At 38.1% G+C, this 17,681-nt stretch overlaps 1 protein-coding gene across 1 annotated transcript in view; it reads right to left on the minus strand.

Moving 5' to 3' along the window:
* The window catches only part of LOC126183858 (calcyclin-binding protein), a 62,031-nt gene extending 44,990 nt beyond the window's left edge, over window positions 1-17,041 (minus strand). Inside the window, exon 1 of the mRNA XM_049926150.1 lies at window positions 16,851-17,041. Coding sequence (XP_049782107.1) covers window positions 16,851-16,877 — 27 coding nt within the window. The 5' untranslated portion in view covers window positions 16,878-17,041. The remainder of the gene's footprint in view (window positions 1-16,850) is intronic.
* Window positions 17,042-17,681: the final 640 nt, after the last annotated feature.

A 17,681-nucleotide genomic window follows, 5' to 3' on the forward strand; every position in this document is an offset into this window, starting at 1 on the left:
ATCAAGACTGATCCAGATCTCAATTTAGACAAGCCCTCCATCTCCCCAAACTTGCCCTCTAAATGCTAAATAAAAAACTGAGGCTTCATCGTCATGAAAGATTCCCCATCAGCTCTCGTACAAGGTACCAGGGCGAATAAGAGTTGCTGCCATCCTTAACCTGACGCTCCTCCCATGGTGCGGCCAGGGAGGGGAACGAGTTGCGGGTCATACTTCTGTGCACTGAATTGAGCCTGTGAACACTTAGACACTGCTGGTGTTTGACCACCAGCAAGAGATTATGTACTACACTTCATCACGTGTCATCCACCCTGATGCCACCCACTCCGACCGGGGCCCTTCCCACAGACGCCACCAAGCCGCAGCAAAGGCCACTCGGCACGACTGCCATTGTCGGGAGTCCTGATGCCCCAGGGTAACGGGCATCTACTTCTCGGTATACGTGGAGAGTTAACAGTGCAGGCATCAACAGAGCGATCCCTGTGTGTTCAGGGGGATACAACCAACAGGGTACATGGCGGCCCCACCACAACGGACTGGCTACCGTGCTGGATATCAGGTGCAACCAAGCAAACAAATGCGTGATCATTGTCAGTGTAGAAAACGATACTGCACAGTTGATAGAAAAATACGCACCCAGGAGGGTGACCTCGCCCTAGAGTTGGAGAATGAGCGGAAGTGCAAATCCACGCCAACGAACAATGCAATAGGTCTCAGCGCATGGACACGATGCACCATGTAAAGTGCCCTACCCAATTGGCTCGCTCTTCGGGAAAATTTTGAAAAATGGAGGTCAAACCCTACAGGGGACCATCACATAAAGGCCAAAATGTGTGAGACTTCTTTTAGTCGCCTCTTGCAACAGGCAGGAATACCTCAGGCCTATTCTAACCGCCGGACCCGCAGGGGGTAGGGGCAGAGAGGATCATCGTCATTTCTGATGGTGCTCCTAGTCACATTAAAAACTGTTACCAGCTGTTCGAACTGAGTAAGTTACTTGTGCCAACTGACTGGGTATACAGTGTTACTGGTCACGGGAAGGGGCCTTGTGATGGTGCAGGAGGCCTGCTGAAGCAGCATGCTACAAAATAATCTTTCCAGACCAAACAGAGCTGTGATTCAGAATGCTGAGGATTGTACAAGTGAAATCTTGCACATTCACAGCCTTCATTCTTTTGTCCAAAAAGGAAATTCAGGAATTCCGTGAGCAGAAAAAAGAAGAATGGTCCAAATAAACTACTACTGTGAAAAGAATTCAGAAGACATTTTCAGACTCAAAGTGATGGACGAACTCATATTACATGCACTTTAAGGAGCAAGAAAGAAGAAATTTCGTTCATTTGCCAAACACCTCAGAAACGGCAGGATAATATTCAGATTCACAACCTGACATGGGGGACGTTTGTAGTGTGTGTGTGTGTGTGTGTGTGTGTGTGTGTGTGTGTGTGTGTGTGTGTGTGTGTGTGTGCGCGCGCGACTGGTGGATTGCAGTGATTATAGACACCAGTAATGAGTTAAGCGAAATTGTAATGAACTTTATACTACCACATGGACCAGCTGCTGAATATAGGATTCCAGCTGAAGAACAGAAACAACGTCATCAGTGCACACTTCCTGTTCACGATATTTTGATAATTTTAAGTGCTCCAGTTCCTGTTTGTTCAACAGGAAGGCATCACTACATATCAAAGGAAGATAATGAAGCAGTGGAACACATTTTTAGTTCATTGACTGGCTAGTATCAGTACAAAACAGAGTGCACAGAAGTTGTATAAATTGAAACCTTTAAGTCTTTGGACCTTTCACATACATTTGCAACTATTTAAAATGCTTGAAAAAGTGAGTGTCTTACTCATATTTCAAAAGTAAAATTATGTTAAATAAGGCTAGGTTTTGATTTATATGAGCCCGTTGTGTGATAATGTGGTAATAAAACAGATTTTATTTATGGCAAAAATTTCAATTGTTTATAAAACCCGTTCAAACAAAGTGGAAGCTCTCCTTTCCAGAAAATGTAGAACTATATGGTAGTAATCAACAGAATATGGATTGGCATTTTTGGAAAAAATTCCATGAATTATATGCTATAGTAAAAAAACTTCGACAGGTAAGTCCAAATGGAGTATTTCTTTGTAATCATAAAGCAATTATCATTAAAATAAAAAATGTATAACTGTTGCAGAGATACAGCATTTTAAAATTTTTTCCAAAATTCACAACTTCAAAATGGTATGCACAGCGTCATCTTTGGAGGGCTGTATCTCGTAGTAGAAATTTTTTTGGAAAAAACAAAAAATTACGTGTTCATTACTCAGCCCTTCATTTTAACAATTCTAAATTCACTAACATCCACGACTATGAAGGTAAGATTTTTTCCTAGCCTGCCTGAATTGGTATGGATTATGCCCCACCTACATTGGTGACGTTAGGACTTAGGTGTTAGTTACACGAGAAAGTCTAGGTTTTGTGTTACCATGGATTTTGTTTTAACTTTCTGATAGTAGCATTTCAGTTTTTTTTTTTATTGTGGTTTTGTTGATTTCTGATGATTTTGCTGGATTGATTTCTGCGATAGTATTCATTTTGGTAAGTCTTCATTATTAGGATTCACATAAATTTAGTTAGTCCCCACCCACAATCCCTTAATCCCCGTAATGCTATCATTAGTTTCATGTTATTTACATAATTAAATATTTTTCATGTTATTTGTCTCTCTCTCTGTGTGTGTAGTGAGTGACATTGTATTTTCCATATTATGTGAGCTGGAAACAAGGGTGTCCCTCATCTCTGTGACATGAGTCAAAGCCGATGCACGGTACTACAATCTTGCCGTACCCCCCCCCCCCCCCCCATCCACACTGCGGTATTCTGGCAGTGTATTCATTATCCCCACAAACCCACACTAAGCTTATTAAATGCAGCAATTTGTCATTTGTAAAACAATGGGGAAGATTGAGCAAAGTTCAGCCACATTTTTTATTTTAATTATTTTTATTTTTGCTATGTGCTTAGAGACAAATGAAACTGGATCATTCCATGTCAATTCAACCAATTTGAGAAAATGTTCCAGCTGATAGTCTCAGATTTGGCTGAAATTTAGCACACCAATGCTACCAAGTGTGGAACACTCACGTACAAAATTTTAAGTTCCACTGCCAATTAGTCCCAGAATTATGGCTTGTGAAAGAAGGTGGCATGACCCGGAAATTGCAACCCGCATCTGGCAATCTATCTTCAGACCTAACTTCAGGTCTTAATAACTTTGGAACTATTCCACACAGTCCAGTGAAATTTTTACAGTAACATACATTTAGAGAACACACTCCATGAATCAAAACACCAACAACATATTTCTGAGCCAAAATAAAGAATTAAAAAATGTAATATGTTAAAAGGTACAAATTGTAGGTACCACCTATGCCAAATATAGTTCACTCAAAAAGGGTATAAATTTTTTTGTGGTAAGCTTAACGTGGCCTAAACACACACAGAACTCATCTTGCCCATATTAGTCACACAAACAGAGTTACATGCACATGAAAATACAAAAAACTGAAAAATTTCCTGAAAAACATGGATTTTCGAAGTGTGGTAGCACAAAAGGGACAAGTGATATCCAAGCCAAATTTCAAACACTGCATAAGTAGACCATAATATAATATGTGGCAAAATTTCTACTTGTTATTGCAAGACATTTGTGTACAACAAAAGTTGACAGATGTATTTGGTTATGTTTCTTTTAACACGATTTAGCAAGTAATAGTGATGATGCTGACAGCTTATTTCAGGTAAAGCTGCAGCAATTGTTGGGAACCATTAGGCAACAAAGTTAAACAATGGTAGTTTTCAGGGACAGAATGAGTCATTGTTGGGCGGGAACAACAAGCAACAATTACAGGTTACTCATGTTTTTAAGATTCTAGTTCAGACTGGTCAGAACTGTTGTGGAAAGTCAGTATGGAGGCAGAAGAGTGTACCAGTGGGGCTTCTGTTCAAAAAAGTTGCAGTATTGGTAGAGCACAAGCATATGAATGTCATAAAACAACATATGGAACAAAATGTGGCATTCACTGTGTACTGTATGATCTGGATGAATCGGACCAAGATTTGTTGCTATGGAGATCCAGGATACACCCTGTGGGCACAAGGAGTACAGTTCCACGAAACTTTAGCGTTTGTTATCATCATATGAAAGTGTTTCTGGATATGTATTCTTTCCTACAAAGAAGTTGTTTTGATCCATTTTGAATTAATAAGAAGACAGTGAAGTGTAGCCTCAGAGAAATTGATATAAAATCAGTATTGAAAGTGAATCAGTGCATGTGACTTAACATGAAACAAAGTTATGTTCCAGGTGTGTTACACTGCTAAAAAATGAAGAATATTCTGATAATTTACATGACAGTGACGAAGAGTATCAGCCACCTACAACCACAGCAGATGAGCAATTAAATACTTAAGTGACTGCTCTTGGTTCGTCTCCCATGAAGAGAGACAAAGTTGGGAAAAGATACAGGCCCAGCTATGGTAGAAGAAAACTACAAGAAGCTCAAATGGAATTGAAACACAAAATAGCTGACTCACTAATGGTGGAAGAGGAAGAACTATCTACTCCAAAGGAACAGAAATCGTGCCAGAAATGCTCTGACTTTGACAAAATTGTGCATGATTTGAAAGAAAAATGTGCCATATCCACATGCCAGAAAAAAGTAGCTATTCTTACCCTTGCACCTTCCAGCTGGTCTATTGACTACACTGCAAAGGAATTCAATGTTTCCACATATATGGTAAAGCAAGCTGGGAAAATAAAAACAATCCAAGGAGTGCTTCCACAACTTCAGCAGGCTCAGGGTAAGCAATTGAGTTCAGAAATAAAGGTGCCAGTGTCAGAGTTTTATGAAAATAATGTCTACAGACGAATAACTCCTGGAAAAATGAGTATGTAATGATAAAAATGGGAAATGTATATGTACAGATGCAAAAAAGACTGTTGCTATGCAACATATCAGAACTATATGTAGAATTCAAGGAAAAGTATCCCAATACCAAAGTAGGTTTATCATCTTTTTTCAATCTTCGGCCAAAATGGGTTGTGCCTGTAAATGCAAGGGGCACACACACGTGAGGCCCATCAAAATGCTAAGCTGATGTTTGCTGCTATAAAGGATTCTGTTCTGGATTACAAAGGTGCAATGAAGCTGCTAGTGTGTGACACCAGTTCCTACCAGTGCATGATACACAGGAGTGAAAAGTGTCCTGGCAAGGCAAATCTTGCAGAACACATGAACAACAGACTGTATGGTGAACTCCTTATGAATGACAGTGAACTTGTTTCTTATAAACAATGGACACACATGGATCGCACAAGTCTTGAAACAAAGCAAAGTACAGTGGAAGATTTTGTTGAAATGTGTCGTCAAAAAACGGACAAACTGACCACACACAGCTTCACAGCAACAGCACAATTGGCTTATCTCCAGTTTTGTAAGGATAATTTAAAACAAGATGAAATTATAGTAATACTAGACTTTTCTGAAAATTATGCATTTATAGTTCAAGATACCATCCAAGGATATCATTGGGACAACAGTCAAGCAACTCTCCATCCATTTGCAATTTACTATAGAGGTGAATCAGGTGATGTGTCTGTCATGAACCTGTACGTTTTTAGTGACGGTTTAATTCGTGATGCCATTGCAGTTCATGCCCACATTCGGACTGTCATGGCATATGTGAGAAACAAGCTGCCTCACATACATTTCGCGAAATACTTCAGTGATGGGGCAGCTAGTCAGTAAAAAAAACTGTAAAAATCTCAAAAAATTATGCATGCATTACCATGCCTTTCAGATTCACGCAAAATGGAATTTTTTTGCAACAAGTCATGGTAAAAATGTATGTGATAGTATTGGTGCTACCATTAAGCGCAGGGCATCACGAGCTAGTCTGCAGCACCCTACAGAAGGTCACATTCTGACACTTCAATTATTTACCTGGGCACAGAAAAATATCTCTGGCATAGAATCATTCTATGTTTCGAAAGATGAGGTGAAATCAGTCGAAGAGTTGCTAAAAAGCACACTAGAACACGTTAAAACTGTTGCAGGCACAAGGGGCCATCATAGCTTCTCTCCAGCGGACTCTGACAATGTGCAGACGAGCAGACTGTCTGGTTATAACTATAGGTTCATGCACAACGTGTGTCTTTACAGCGTGTCTGACTCAGGATTCAGAAGCAAAAGCAGCAACATATAACCAGGTTGCTATGTTATTGCTGTTTATGATGACAAATAGTACTTAGGATGTGTTGCAGAGTGCTGTGAAGCAGAAGGTGATGTATTTGTGAACTTCATGGCACCAGCAGGACCAGCAAGATCATTTCATTGGCCATATTTGGCAGACAGGTGTTTGATTCCTTTTGAACATATTCTTATGACAGTTCCAGTTCCTACCACATTATCAGGAAGACAGTACAACTTGCCACTCCATGTACGGAGTACAGTAGCTAAAGTGTGGGAAAACTTCCGTTCAAAGAACAATCAACTGGTTTTTAGCAGTTAAAGTGCAGTAAACATTAATGATAGAGTGTGTTAATCTGTTTATATGTTGTTGCTTAGTGATTAAACAGTTGTGGGGAAGGATAAGTAGAGGCAGAACAGTTTACGATATGTTTTTACAAAATTGTGTTGTGGAACAATGGCCATATCACCAAATACATCTGTCATCTTCCATTGTACACAAATGTCTTGCAATAACATGCTGAAATTTTGAGATATATATCATTATGGTCTACTTATGCAGAGAGTGAAATTTGGCTTGGATACCACTTGTCCCTTTTGTGCTACCACACATCAAAAATCCATGTTTTTCAGGTAATTTTTCAAATTTTTGTATTTTCATGTACATTTAACTCAGTTTTTGTGACTGATTGGGCATGACGAATTCTGTGTGTGTTTAGGCCACATTAAGCTTACCACAAAAAAAATTATACCCTTTTTGAGTGAATTATATTTGGCATAGAGGGCACCTACAATATGTACCTTGTAACATATTACAATTTTTAATCACATTTTAGAATTTTTTATTTTCCCTCAGAAATATGTTGTTGGTGTTTTGATTCATGGAGTGTGTTTTGTAAATGGATGTTACTGTAAAAATTTCACTGGACTGTGTGGAATAGTTCCAAAGTTGGTAAGACCTGAAGTTGGGTCTGAAGATGGATTGCCAGCTGCGAGTTGCAGTTTCTGGGTCACGCCACCTTTCGTTCACAAGTCATAATTCTGGAACTAATTGGCAGGGGTAACTAATACTTTGTACATTAGTGTACTGAATTTCAGTCAAATCTGAGACCATGAGCTGGAGCCCCTGGTTGAACTGACATGGAATGATCCAACTGTCATGATAAGCCTTACACATTCCCCCATAAGATATGCATTTAAAAACAAATTCTAAAATATGCAGCAACGAAGAAATTGTTTACAAAGTTGTTTTACATTATGGCTGAAGGATACCTATGGTGGGGATGCTTGATCCATGTTATTGGGATACTTGAGCTGGAAAATAACAGACTTAAATCATCATTTCATTCTCAAAACATGTTTAAGGATTTCAAATCTCATGTTAACAACCAACTTAAACTTTACAAAACACTAAGTTCTTCAAAACCAGTTATGATAGTAAAAGTACTCACACAGTAATTTTTTAGCATTGATGATGGGAGGCTGAAGACTAATTGATCACCAACAAAAGTGGTGTCTTCAGGTAGAGGCAATTTAAACTTACAAGGAGAACACAGCACGTGCCATAACCAGAATGTCCAGAAACGTTACTCAGTGGAAGAGAAGCCCAAATAAGCTAACACATCTGAAGGAAAATGTTGGTCAAAGTTTTCGAGAGTAATTTACATGTGTGTTCTTTTTTTTTTTTTTTTTTGCAAGTGAACAGTCCAACCGAAGCAGTGGCTCAGTGGCCAAGGTTGCAGCATCACACTTTTGTGTCCCATGTCTGAAGTTTGATAATTACTTTTATTTCTGTTTTTTATTCACCTACTATCTACCTATCCTGCAACCACCCTAGAAGGAAAACAAAGACAGAGGATGAGATGGTCAGATGAAGTTAATCGACACCTCATGTTCTGCTATTACCAAGCAACAAACCTAGGAACCAACACAACTGGATACAGATCACAAATATATACAACATTTATTACCAGATACCCGGAATTAAAATTTTTAACAGAACAACGACTAGCTGATCAGATCCGTGTAATAATAAAAAATAATAGGATACCCCAGTCAGAATTAGAAAACATCAAACAACAAGTACAACAAATACTGGAACAAAATAATGTGCAATCAGAAGAAGAAAATACAGTAATGGACTCAAACATCCCAGAGCAAACAAACAAAGAACAACACGCATCAATTAAACAATCAGAGGAAAACGAAATCTTAAGACAGCCACCAGAACAAGCACAAATAGAACACGAAGAGACACACGTGTTAGATATAGAAGAGAAATTTCAGCTGACATATATAGAATACAAAGACACAAATACAGACATTAGACCATTCTTGCATAGACCGCCAAATAACCCACAAGTCGAAACAACAATAAAAACTATCAACACAATAAAATAAATGAAAATACAACTATGGAAGAGTTACAACTACTGGTTTATATAGGAGCATACACTACAGTAAGTATACACACTAGGCAGAGATCAGAACAAACCAACACACAGAAGAAGCCCACAAAACCAGCATGGCAACACAGGCTACAGATCAGAATAGAAAAACTGAGAAAAGACATCGGACAGCTAACACAATTTATAAGAAATGAAATATCAGACAAAAAATGAAAAAGGTTAGGTAAAATCTCACAACAAGAAGCAATAGAGCAATTAGATGAAAAGAAGCAGAAATTACAAGCATTGGCCAAACGACTTAGAAGATACAAAAAAAGTGAAAATAGAAGGAAACAAAACCAAACATTCAGCACAAACCAAAAGAGATTTTACCAAACAATAGATAACACACACATTAAAATAGACAATCCACCAAACATAACAGACATGGAACACTTCTGGAGCAACATATGGTCAAACCCGGTACAACATAACAGGCATGCACAGTGGATACAAGCAGAAACAGACTCATACAAGATGATACCACAAATGCCTGAAGTGATAATTTTGCAACATGAAGTCACCCGAGCAATTAATTCTACACACAATTGGAAAGCCCCTGGAAATGATAAAATAGCAAATTACTGGCTAAAGAAGTTCACCTCAACACATTCACATCTCACTAAATTGATGATGATGTTTGGTTTGTGGGGCACTCAACTGCGTGGTTATCAGCGCCCGTACAATTTCCCAACCTTTGCTCAGTCCAATTTCGCCACTTTCCTGGATGATGATGAAATGATGAAGACAACACAAACACCCAGTCATCTCGAGGCAGGTGAAAATCCCTGACCCCGCCGGGAATCGAACCCGGGACCCCGTGCTCGGGAAGCGAGAACGCTACCGCGAGACCATGAGCGGCGGACTCACACTAAATTATTTAACAGTTACATTGCAGACCCATACACATTCCCTGATACACTTGCACATGGAATAACCTATCTGAAACCTAAAGATCAAGCAGACACAGCAAACCCAGCTAAATATCGCCCCATAACATGCCTACCAACAATCTACAAAATACTAACTTCAGTCATTACACAGAAATTAATGACACATACAACACAGAACAAAATTATAAATGAAGAACAAAAAAGCTGCTGCAAAGGAGCACGAGGATGTAAAGAGCAACTGAAAATAGATACAGAGGTGACATATCAAGCTAAAACTAAACAAAGGTCCCTACACTACGCATACATTGATTACCAAAAAGCCTTTGATAGTGTACCCCACTCATGGTTACTACAGATATTGGAAATATACAAAGTAGATCCTAAATTGATACAGTTTCTAAACATAGTAATGAAAAACTGGAAAACCACACTTAATATCCAAACAAATTCAGATAACATCACATCACAGCCAATACAGATTAAGCGTGGAATATACCAAGGAGACTCATTAAGCCCTTTCTGGTTCTGTCTTGCTCTGAACCCACTATCCAACATGCTAAATAATACAAATTATGGATACAATATTACTGGAACATACCCACACAAAATCACACATTTGCTATACATGGATGATCTAAAACTACTGGCAGCAACAAATCAACAACTCAACCAATTACTAAAGATAACAGAAGTATTCAGCAATGATATAAATATGGCTTTTGGAACAGACAAATGTAAGAAAGATAGCATAGTCAAGGGAAAACACACTGAACAAGAAGATTACATATTGGATAACAACAGCGACTGCATAGAAGCGATGGAAAAAACAGATACCTATAAATATCTAGGATACAGACAAAAAATAGGAATAGATAATACAAATATTAAAGAAGAACTAAAAGAAAAATATAGACAAAGACTAACAAAAATACTGAAAACAGAATTGACAGCAAGAAACAAGACAAAAGCTATAAATACTTATGCTATACCAGTATTGACCTACTCATTTGGAGTAGTGAAATGGAGTGACACAGACCTAGAAGCACTCAATACACTTACACGATCACAATGCCACAAATATAGAATACATCACATACATTCAGCAACAGAAAGATTCACATTAAGCAGAAAGGAAGGAGGAAGGGGATTCATCGACATAAAAAACCTTCATTATGGACAGGTAGACAATTTAAGAAAATTCTTTCTAGAACGAGCAGAAACTAGCAAAATACACAAAGCAATCACTCATATAAATACATCGGCTACACCACTGCAATTTCATAACCACTTCTACAACCCTTTAGATCACATAACATCAACAGATTCGAAGAAAGTAAATTGGAAAAAGAAAACACTACATGGCAAGCACTCTTTTCATCTAACACAGCCACACATCGATCCAGATGCATCCAACACATGGCTAAGAAAAGGCACTATATACAGTGAGACGGAAGGATTCACGATTGCAATACAGGATCAAACAATAAACACCAGCTATTACAGCAAGTATATTATTAAAGATCCCAATACCACAACAGATAAATGCAGACTTTGCAAACAACAAATAGAAACAGTAGATCACATCACAAGCGGATGTACAATATTAGCAAATACAGAATACCCCAGAAGACATGATAATGTAGCAAAAATAATTCACCAACAACTTGCCATACAATATAAACTAATAAAACAACTCATTCCCACATACAAGTATGCACCACAAAATGTACTGGAGAATGACGAATACAAATTATACTGCAACAGAACCATTATAACAGATAAAACACCACCACATAATAAACCTGACATCATACTCACCAATAAAAAGAAGAAATTAACACAACTAATCGAAATATCCATACCCAATACAACAAATATACAAAAGAAAACGGGAGAAAAAATTGAAAAATACATCCAACTGGCTGAGGAAGTCAAGGACATATGGCATCAGGATAAAGTTGACATACCAATTATACTATCAACTACAGGAGTCATACCACACAATATCCACCAGTACATCAATGCAATACAGCTACATCCAAACTTATATATACAACTACAGAAATCTGTAATTATTGATACATGTACAATTACCCAAAAGTTCCTAAATGCAATATAATATATACCGTACAATTAAAAGGAAGTCGCGCTTGATCAAGGTCCGCGTCACTTTCCATTTTTAACCAGACATAACGTCTGAGAAAGGAAAGAAATAATAATAACACTCATTGTGTTCAGAATTTCTCCGTTTCCACGTGTTTCTATGATCGATTTCATCCGAGGAAATAGACCAAATTTTCCTGAAGAGTAAATGTAAGAATGGATGTAAGAATGAGAATTTACAATGACTGTAAACCCTGAAAGTCTCTCTCTCTCTCTCTCTCTCTCTCTCTCTCACACACACACACACACACACACACACACACACACACACACACACACACACACACACAGGCACAATATATGTTATACATTTATTGCGAAACCCAGATGTAATTTCACTGTTAATGTAACACCCTTGTATCCCCTACTTTATAACAAACATTTCTGTAGTAACCGTCTATGGATACGGTAGATAAATGGAAAAAAAATAATTATGAAATGAATAAAAACAATAATAGGTTTTGAACATGGGACACTAGAGTGAGGGCAACAATGCTAGCCACCACGGCAACAGCTGTACTGACGTTACCACGCACTAGACAGCAACTAAATCATGTCACGAACTTCAACAGTCATTTACTCCATGGATAACCTGGCACACATGTTTGTTTTCACTCCTCTTCCATTGAACGAAGTTTCTATTTTGTTTTTTTTTTGTTTTTCGAAAATTAACTTTCAGTCCTTCCTTTTCTATATTAATAACTTTCCCAACAAATTGCATAGCACATTTTCCCCCTCTAATTATACCAACAAGCAATCACTTATGCTTGGCTTCCTGTCCACAACTACATCTTCAGTGTCCCTCTTATTACTCTTGGCCCTGAGTGAGCTTGTGCTTTTTGTTGAATAACTGTCAGATTCTGTTAGATGATTCAGATTAAGCCTATTTTGAATTTCCATGGTAGACGCATTGCTTTGACTGTTTTTGTGCAGGTCAAAGTTTTCCCATTACCCGTTTTTATCTTTTTCTGCTCTATCCAGAAGCGATTTCTCAATTTATAGCTTTTCAGGAGCAGAAATTAAAACTGCCAATTTAGCTTTTTCCTACTGCCTTTCATAAAATTAGGCATGGCTTTGTGGAAAAGTCTCACAGTTCGGGGGACTGATGACCTTCGCTGTTTAGTCCCCCTTAAACATCCCAACAACCACCACCACCATCTCACAGTTCTGGTGAAACAATGGGTCCCACTTGCCGAGGGCTCAACGCGAAAGTAGACGAAAGCCCACCCACATGTCTTTCAATGTGCTTGGTATAATTTGCATTATTTGAATGAAGCCCAAGCACTTTCCAGAAGGACATGAGACTGTAAGTTACGGAAGTTCATAATTAGTGAAAATTCACATTCCAGGCAAAAACACCACTAACTTTAAAGCCTTTGCAAACGTTCACATTTGTGGAAGCTAGTGGACAAGCTTTACCTACTAACAAATTACACTAATGATGTGTAGTTGTGTAAACGCTTTTGCACACACTTTTTTGTAACAATTTTGTAACACTTGTTCACACAAAGTTTCTTTTCAACAAAAAGCACCTATAAATGTATTTTTAGCATAGGGGAAGTTAAGCCATAGCTCAACTAGCCCATCTCACGAGTCAGAAGCATCCATATCTTCAACATTTTTGTTCAACTGGCTATTTCTATGTTATGTAATCAACTATTCTAACTGTTATAGAACAAAAATAATGTTCAAACTACAAAGGTTCCAGTCACTAGTTTTCTTTTGGTCAAACATAAAAATTAACCAAACAAAAATTGGAAACCATTTAGCTATTTACTGCTAGGGTGTCGAAAACTGTAAACAGACAACACAACTAACTTGCTCTAAGACAGTAAAATACTGACAAACTTAACAGTTGGGTTGGGTTGTTTGGGGAAGGAGACCAGACAGTGAGGTCATCGGTCTCATCAGATTAGGGAAGGAAGTCGGCCGTGTCCTTTCAAAGGAACCACCCCGGCATTTGCCTGAAGCGATTTAGGGAAATCACAGAAAACATAAATCAGGACTGCCAGATGCGGGATTGAAACGTCATCCTCCCGAATGCGAGTCCAGTGTCTAACCACTGCGCCACCTCGCTCGGTCCAACTTAACAGTGATACCACCTATGTAAAAATAAATTAACCTGATGAGACAACATCAGTGGCTGAAGTATTCCACATGCTCAAGTATCCACACACTCCCTGCTCATGGCCACCACTGTCACACTTTTTGCAACCAGTTTATACATGAAATAATCATGTAACATTCAACAAAATGCTCTTAGCATTTCTCAACTACGTAATAGAATTCCTAGTGACATTTACATCCATGTCTACACTCAGTAACTCATGGTGACGTGTGTGGCAGAAAATACATTTTATTGTTCCACATTTTTTGTTTCTTACAGTTCCAGCCCTGTATGTAGCACACGAAGGGCAACTGCTTTGATGCCCCCGCAGAAGCTGTTATTTGTCTAATTTTATCTGCACAATTTCGAAGGGATAAACACCTATGAGACTGAAGAATATTCTTAGTTCTTGCCCTGAAAGCGGGTTCTTTCTGTTCTCTAAATAGGTCATCATGAGATGCAGGGCATTTTTCTTGGAATGTCTGGACAGTAAAGACCCCAGTTAAATAAACCTGTCACCACCCTTATTTTCTGTACAGTTGATATCTCCTCTTAGTATGAACTTATTTGGGTCCCATTAAATTCAGAAGTTTTCAACTGTAGGATCCAATATCACTTGCAAACTCACGACCCAACTGAGGTAGGCTTTCACAGCTATTATTTGGATTCACCAACCCTCAACCGTACTGTCACTTTCCAACCCAACCTAGAACTCTGGTTACACAACAGATTACTCTGTCATCATAACTTAATTCTAAAACTAATAGAGATGCAAAAGAAACAGTGTCAGTATTCTGGTCTCCTCGTCTTTGCACATTATGACATCACATGTAACATTGGGAGAACATTATGGAACAAAACTGACACATCCAGTATCAATACATGCAGTTTATTCCAACTCTGGACTTCACAAGTTTTTTTGTATGAAACCTCCATCTGTACACAGACTGCTATTTACCAGTTACCAATGTATCACTTTAGGTGATCTTACTTTGTGAATACAAAACATTTGCGCTATTGTTCTGTTACTTTCTGTTTGTCTCATCCATAAGTGAATGGCTACTCATTTTTGTGTTTTTATGTCTGACATTGTGGAGAAAGTGGCTATGAAAAGACATCACTTCAGCACTGGACTGGACAAATACCTGAAGTAATTGCAAATCTAGCTTCATATTCCTGTAGATCTGATATGGATAAACAAGTTCTCACAAACAATTTTGATTATGTATTAAGTCTCACAAAATTTTTGTAATATGTCTTTTTTAATAGCTCTATGCTAAGCAGTAATGGCAAAAACTTTATCAATAAATACTGTAACATACTTAAAACTTAGCATTTGACGTATTTTTCCTCCATGTGCTAATGAAGCCAGGAATATCATAACACAATCATTTGTACAGCACATACATATGCCATTGATACATACACTGCCATATCACAAACTATACCCAATTGCGATAAATAATCAGATTACATTCAACGATCAGAAACTTTCAAGGGTAGGGGGAGATTACATTCACAATTATGGCAATGTTAACAATAAACTCAGTTGAATTGTAAAGTTTATGTTTATTTTTGAAAAGCAGTCCCAGATAGTTTCACTTCTTTCTCAACACTTTCACCACAGGCAGAGTCTATGTTCAAACTGTTGGTGGCCAAGCAAGTTCATGGGTTAGAGTAAAGGAACTGTTCAGCACATTCAACAGAACACCGTTCAATGAAAATAAACATGTTTATGACAGCATTACTTTGTATTTAAAAAAAATAATTTTGAACTGTATCCAAATCACGGAAAAAGAAACAAATTAACAACAACCAGCAAACCACATTTGTATCATAAATGTTGCGGTATATTCCTTCAGAGAAACTAGCATTGGCATAGGCAGAAAAAATTTGAACAGACTGGCAAGTGTAGAAGACAGAGTTAATTTTGTGCATATATATTCTTGATAGAGGTAACATTTCAGTCTCACAAGAAACTCTTACGTTCAGACTGTTGTGTTTCTTTTGTAATTTGTCTGAAGACTTTTCAGAAGAGTGAAGTGGTGAGAATGAAACATAACAGTAGCTGGCATGAAGCCGACATATAGAAAGCATTAAAATGATACAGGCTTCTATTGTGGAGGTTCAGATACCTGTAGCTGAAATGAATACAGAATGAACTACTGAAATTAATGACTGTCGGACCTTATTAAACCTACACGTCGAATAACATTGGAAGAACGCAATTCTACGTGCAAGTGGTTTAAAAAGAAATAGTGCAATACAAATTCAAAATAGGAAAGCATTTCATACGGCACCATCACTAAGGGAGGCACGTGGCACTAGACAGAGTATGACAACCAAAAATGGTAACTGACTGCATATACACGGCAAACTACACTATTTCCAGCACCCAGCGTACTTATGAATGGTGCACTGCCATGCCAGTACATTAGAGTACCTGCATGATAATACAAGCAGAAAATGTTAATTTTAACTAATAACTGGCAATGAATACAGAGTGAAGGACGGGGTCTGTTAAGCACTCACACGGCCTTCCCCTTAGACACTTCGATAAACCACTGAAAGAGAGAAATCAGCTTGCTGAGACTATGAAACAACAGTACGCCAACAAGTACATTGTTCACTAAACGCAATTCACTCTCTGGAAAACTGCGACTAATTTCCAATTTTATTCCAATTCTCTATCTGTCGTTTTGAAACAATTAGGAAGTTTTAACTGTAATGTGAAAATTAAGCCGCTATCGCCCACTTTCCAGAACATTCTAAACGTTTCGCAAAACGATTTTTACGGCGCTAGATGATAAAATAACAAATTTTAAGAGTAACGCACCTACATACAAAGCCGGTAGCGGTCTATTTAGTTACTGACTTCAAAAACTTACTCGACGATCAACCAAGAAACGTCGACGTCTACACCACCCTTTTGTTGATATGAAATTTTTTTGTTAGCAGCGCAAGGCATGCAGTAATAGTTTTAGACTTTTTATTCCATTACCTGCTCCATTCTTGAATTAACAGACATTCTGGATAAAACTCAAACTGAGACGCACTCTTACTTCGACAGTATAGTACACACAATCTCAAACTTTCCTGCCTAATCACAAAGAGCTTACATTCAAACTTTGTAGTCACAGATCACTGTTCGTACTTTGTTGTCATGCCTAGCAAAGCACTATCTCTCACGGCGGGTTGCACACAGTCTGTCAACGGGTCCATACACTAAGGTTTCTCGGGAAGAAAGTTTTGACAGTTCCGTCGGCTTCTAACGTTGGAAGTTAACCTATTTTTGCTGCGCTAACTCATATCTTATTAGTGGATTTTATCCTTCTTCGTTTTCTTAAGGCTAAAACACATTATATCTTTGTTAGTGTGATTATCTTCCGCAGCAGTTGATAAAATCAGTTATTACTGATTTTTCCGTCTTAAGCTTACTACAATTTAATTAAGTAGAATTTTACACCAATCGCATTTCGTTTTTATTTATAAAGCATCTTCCGCAGTTAATCTACAAATTGGATACGTATGTTTGTACACTATTGGTTGTTCCAGATTAAACTCAAGGTTTTGTTTCTAAAGTTGAAGTGCAAATTACCTACGGAGTTTTCGTCTTGTTTACATATTCTCCAAACCACGGCTTGTTCCCTCCTTGTTAGCATATTAATGAACCATGTGTGATAAGTTACACAGGGTGAGTCACTAACTATTGCCACCAAGAGTAACTACGAAACTATTATACGAGCTGAAACGTTTGTGGGACAGAAGTTGCATGGGACAACGGGGGTCATGATATGACGTCGGTTTTTTGTTGCTAGGTGGGCTCGCTTCA

Source organism: Schistocerca cancellata, chromosome 4 (assembly GCF_023864275.1).
Source record: "Schistocerca cancellata isolate TAMUIC-IGC-003103 chromosome 4, iqSchCanc2.1, whole genome shotgun sequence".
Lineage (NCBI taxonomy): Eukaryota > Metazoa > Arthropoda > Insecta > Orthoptera > Acrididae > Schistocerca > Schistocerca cancellata.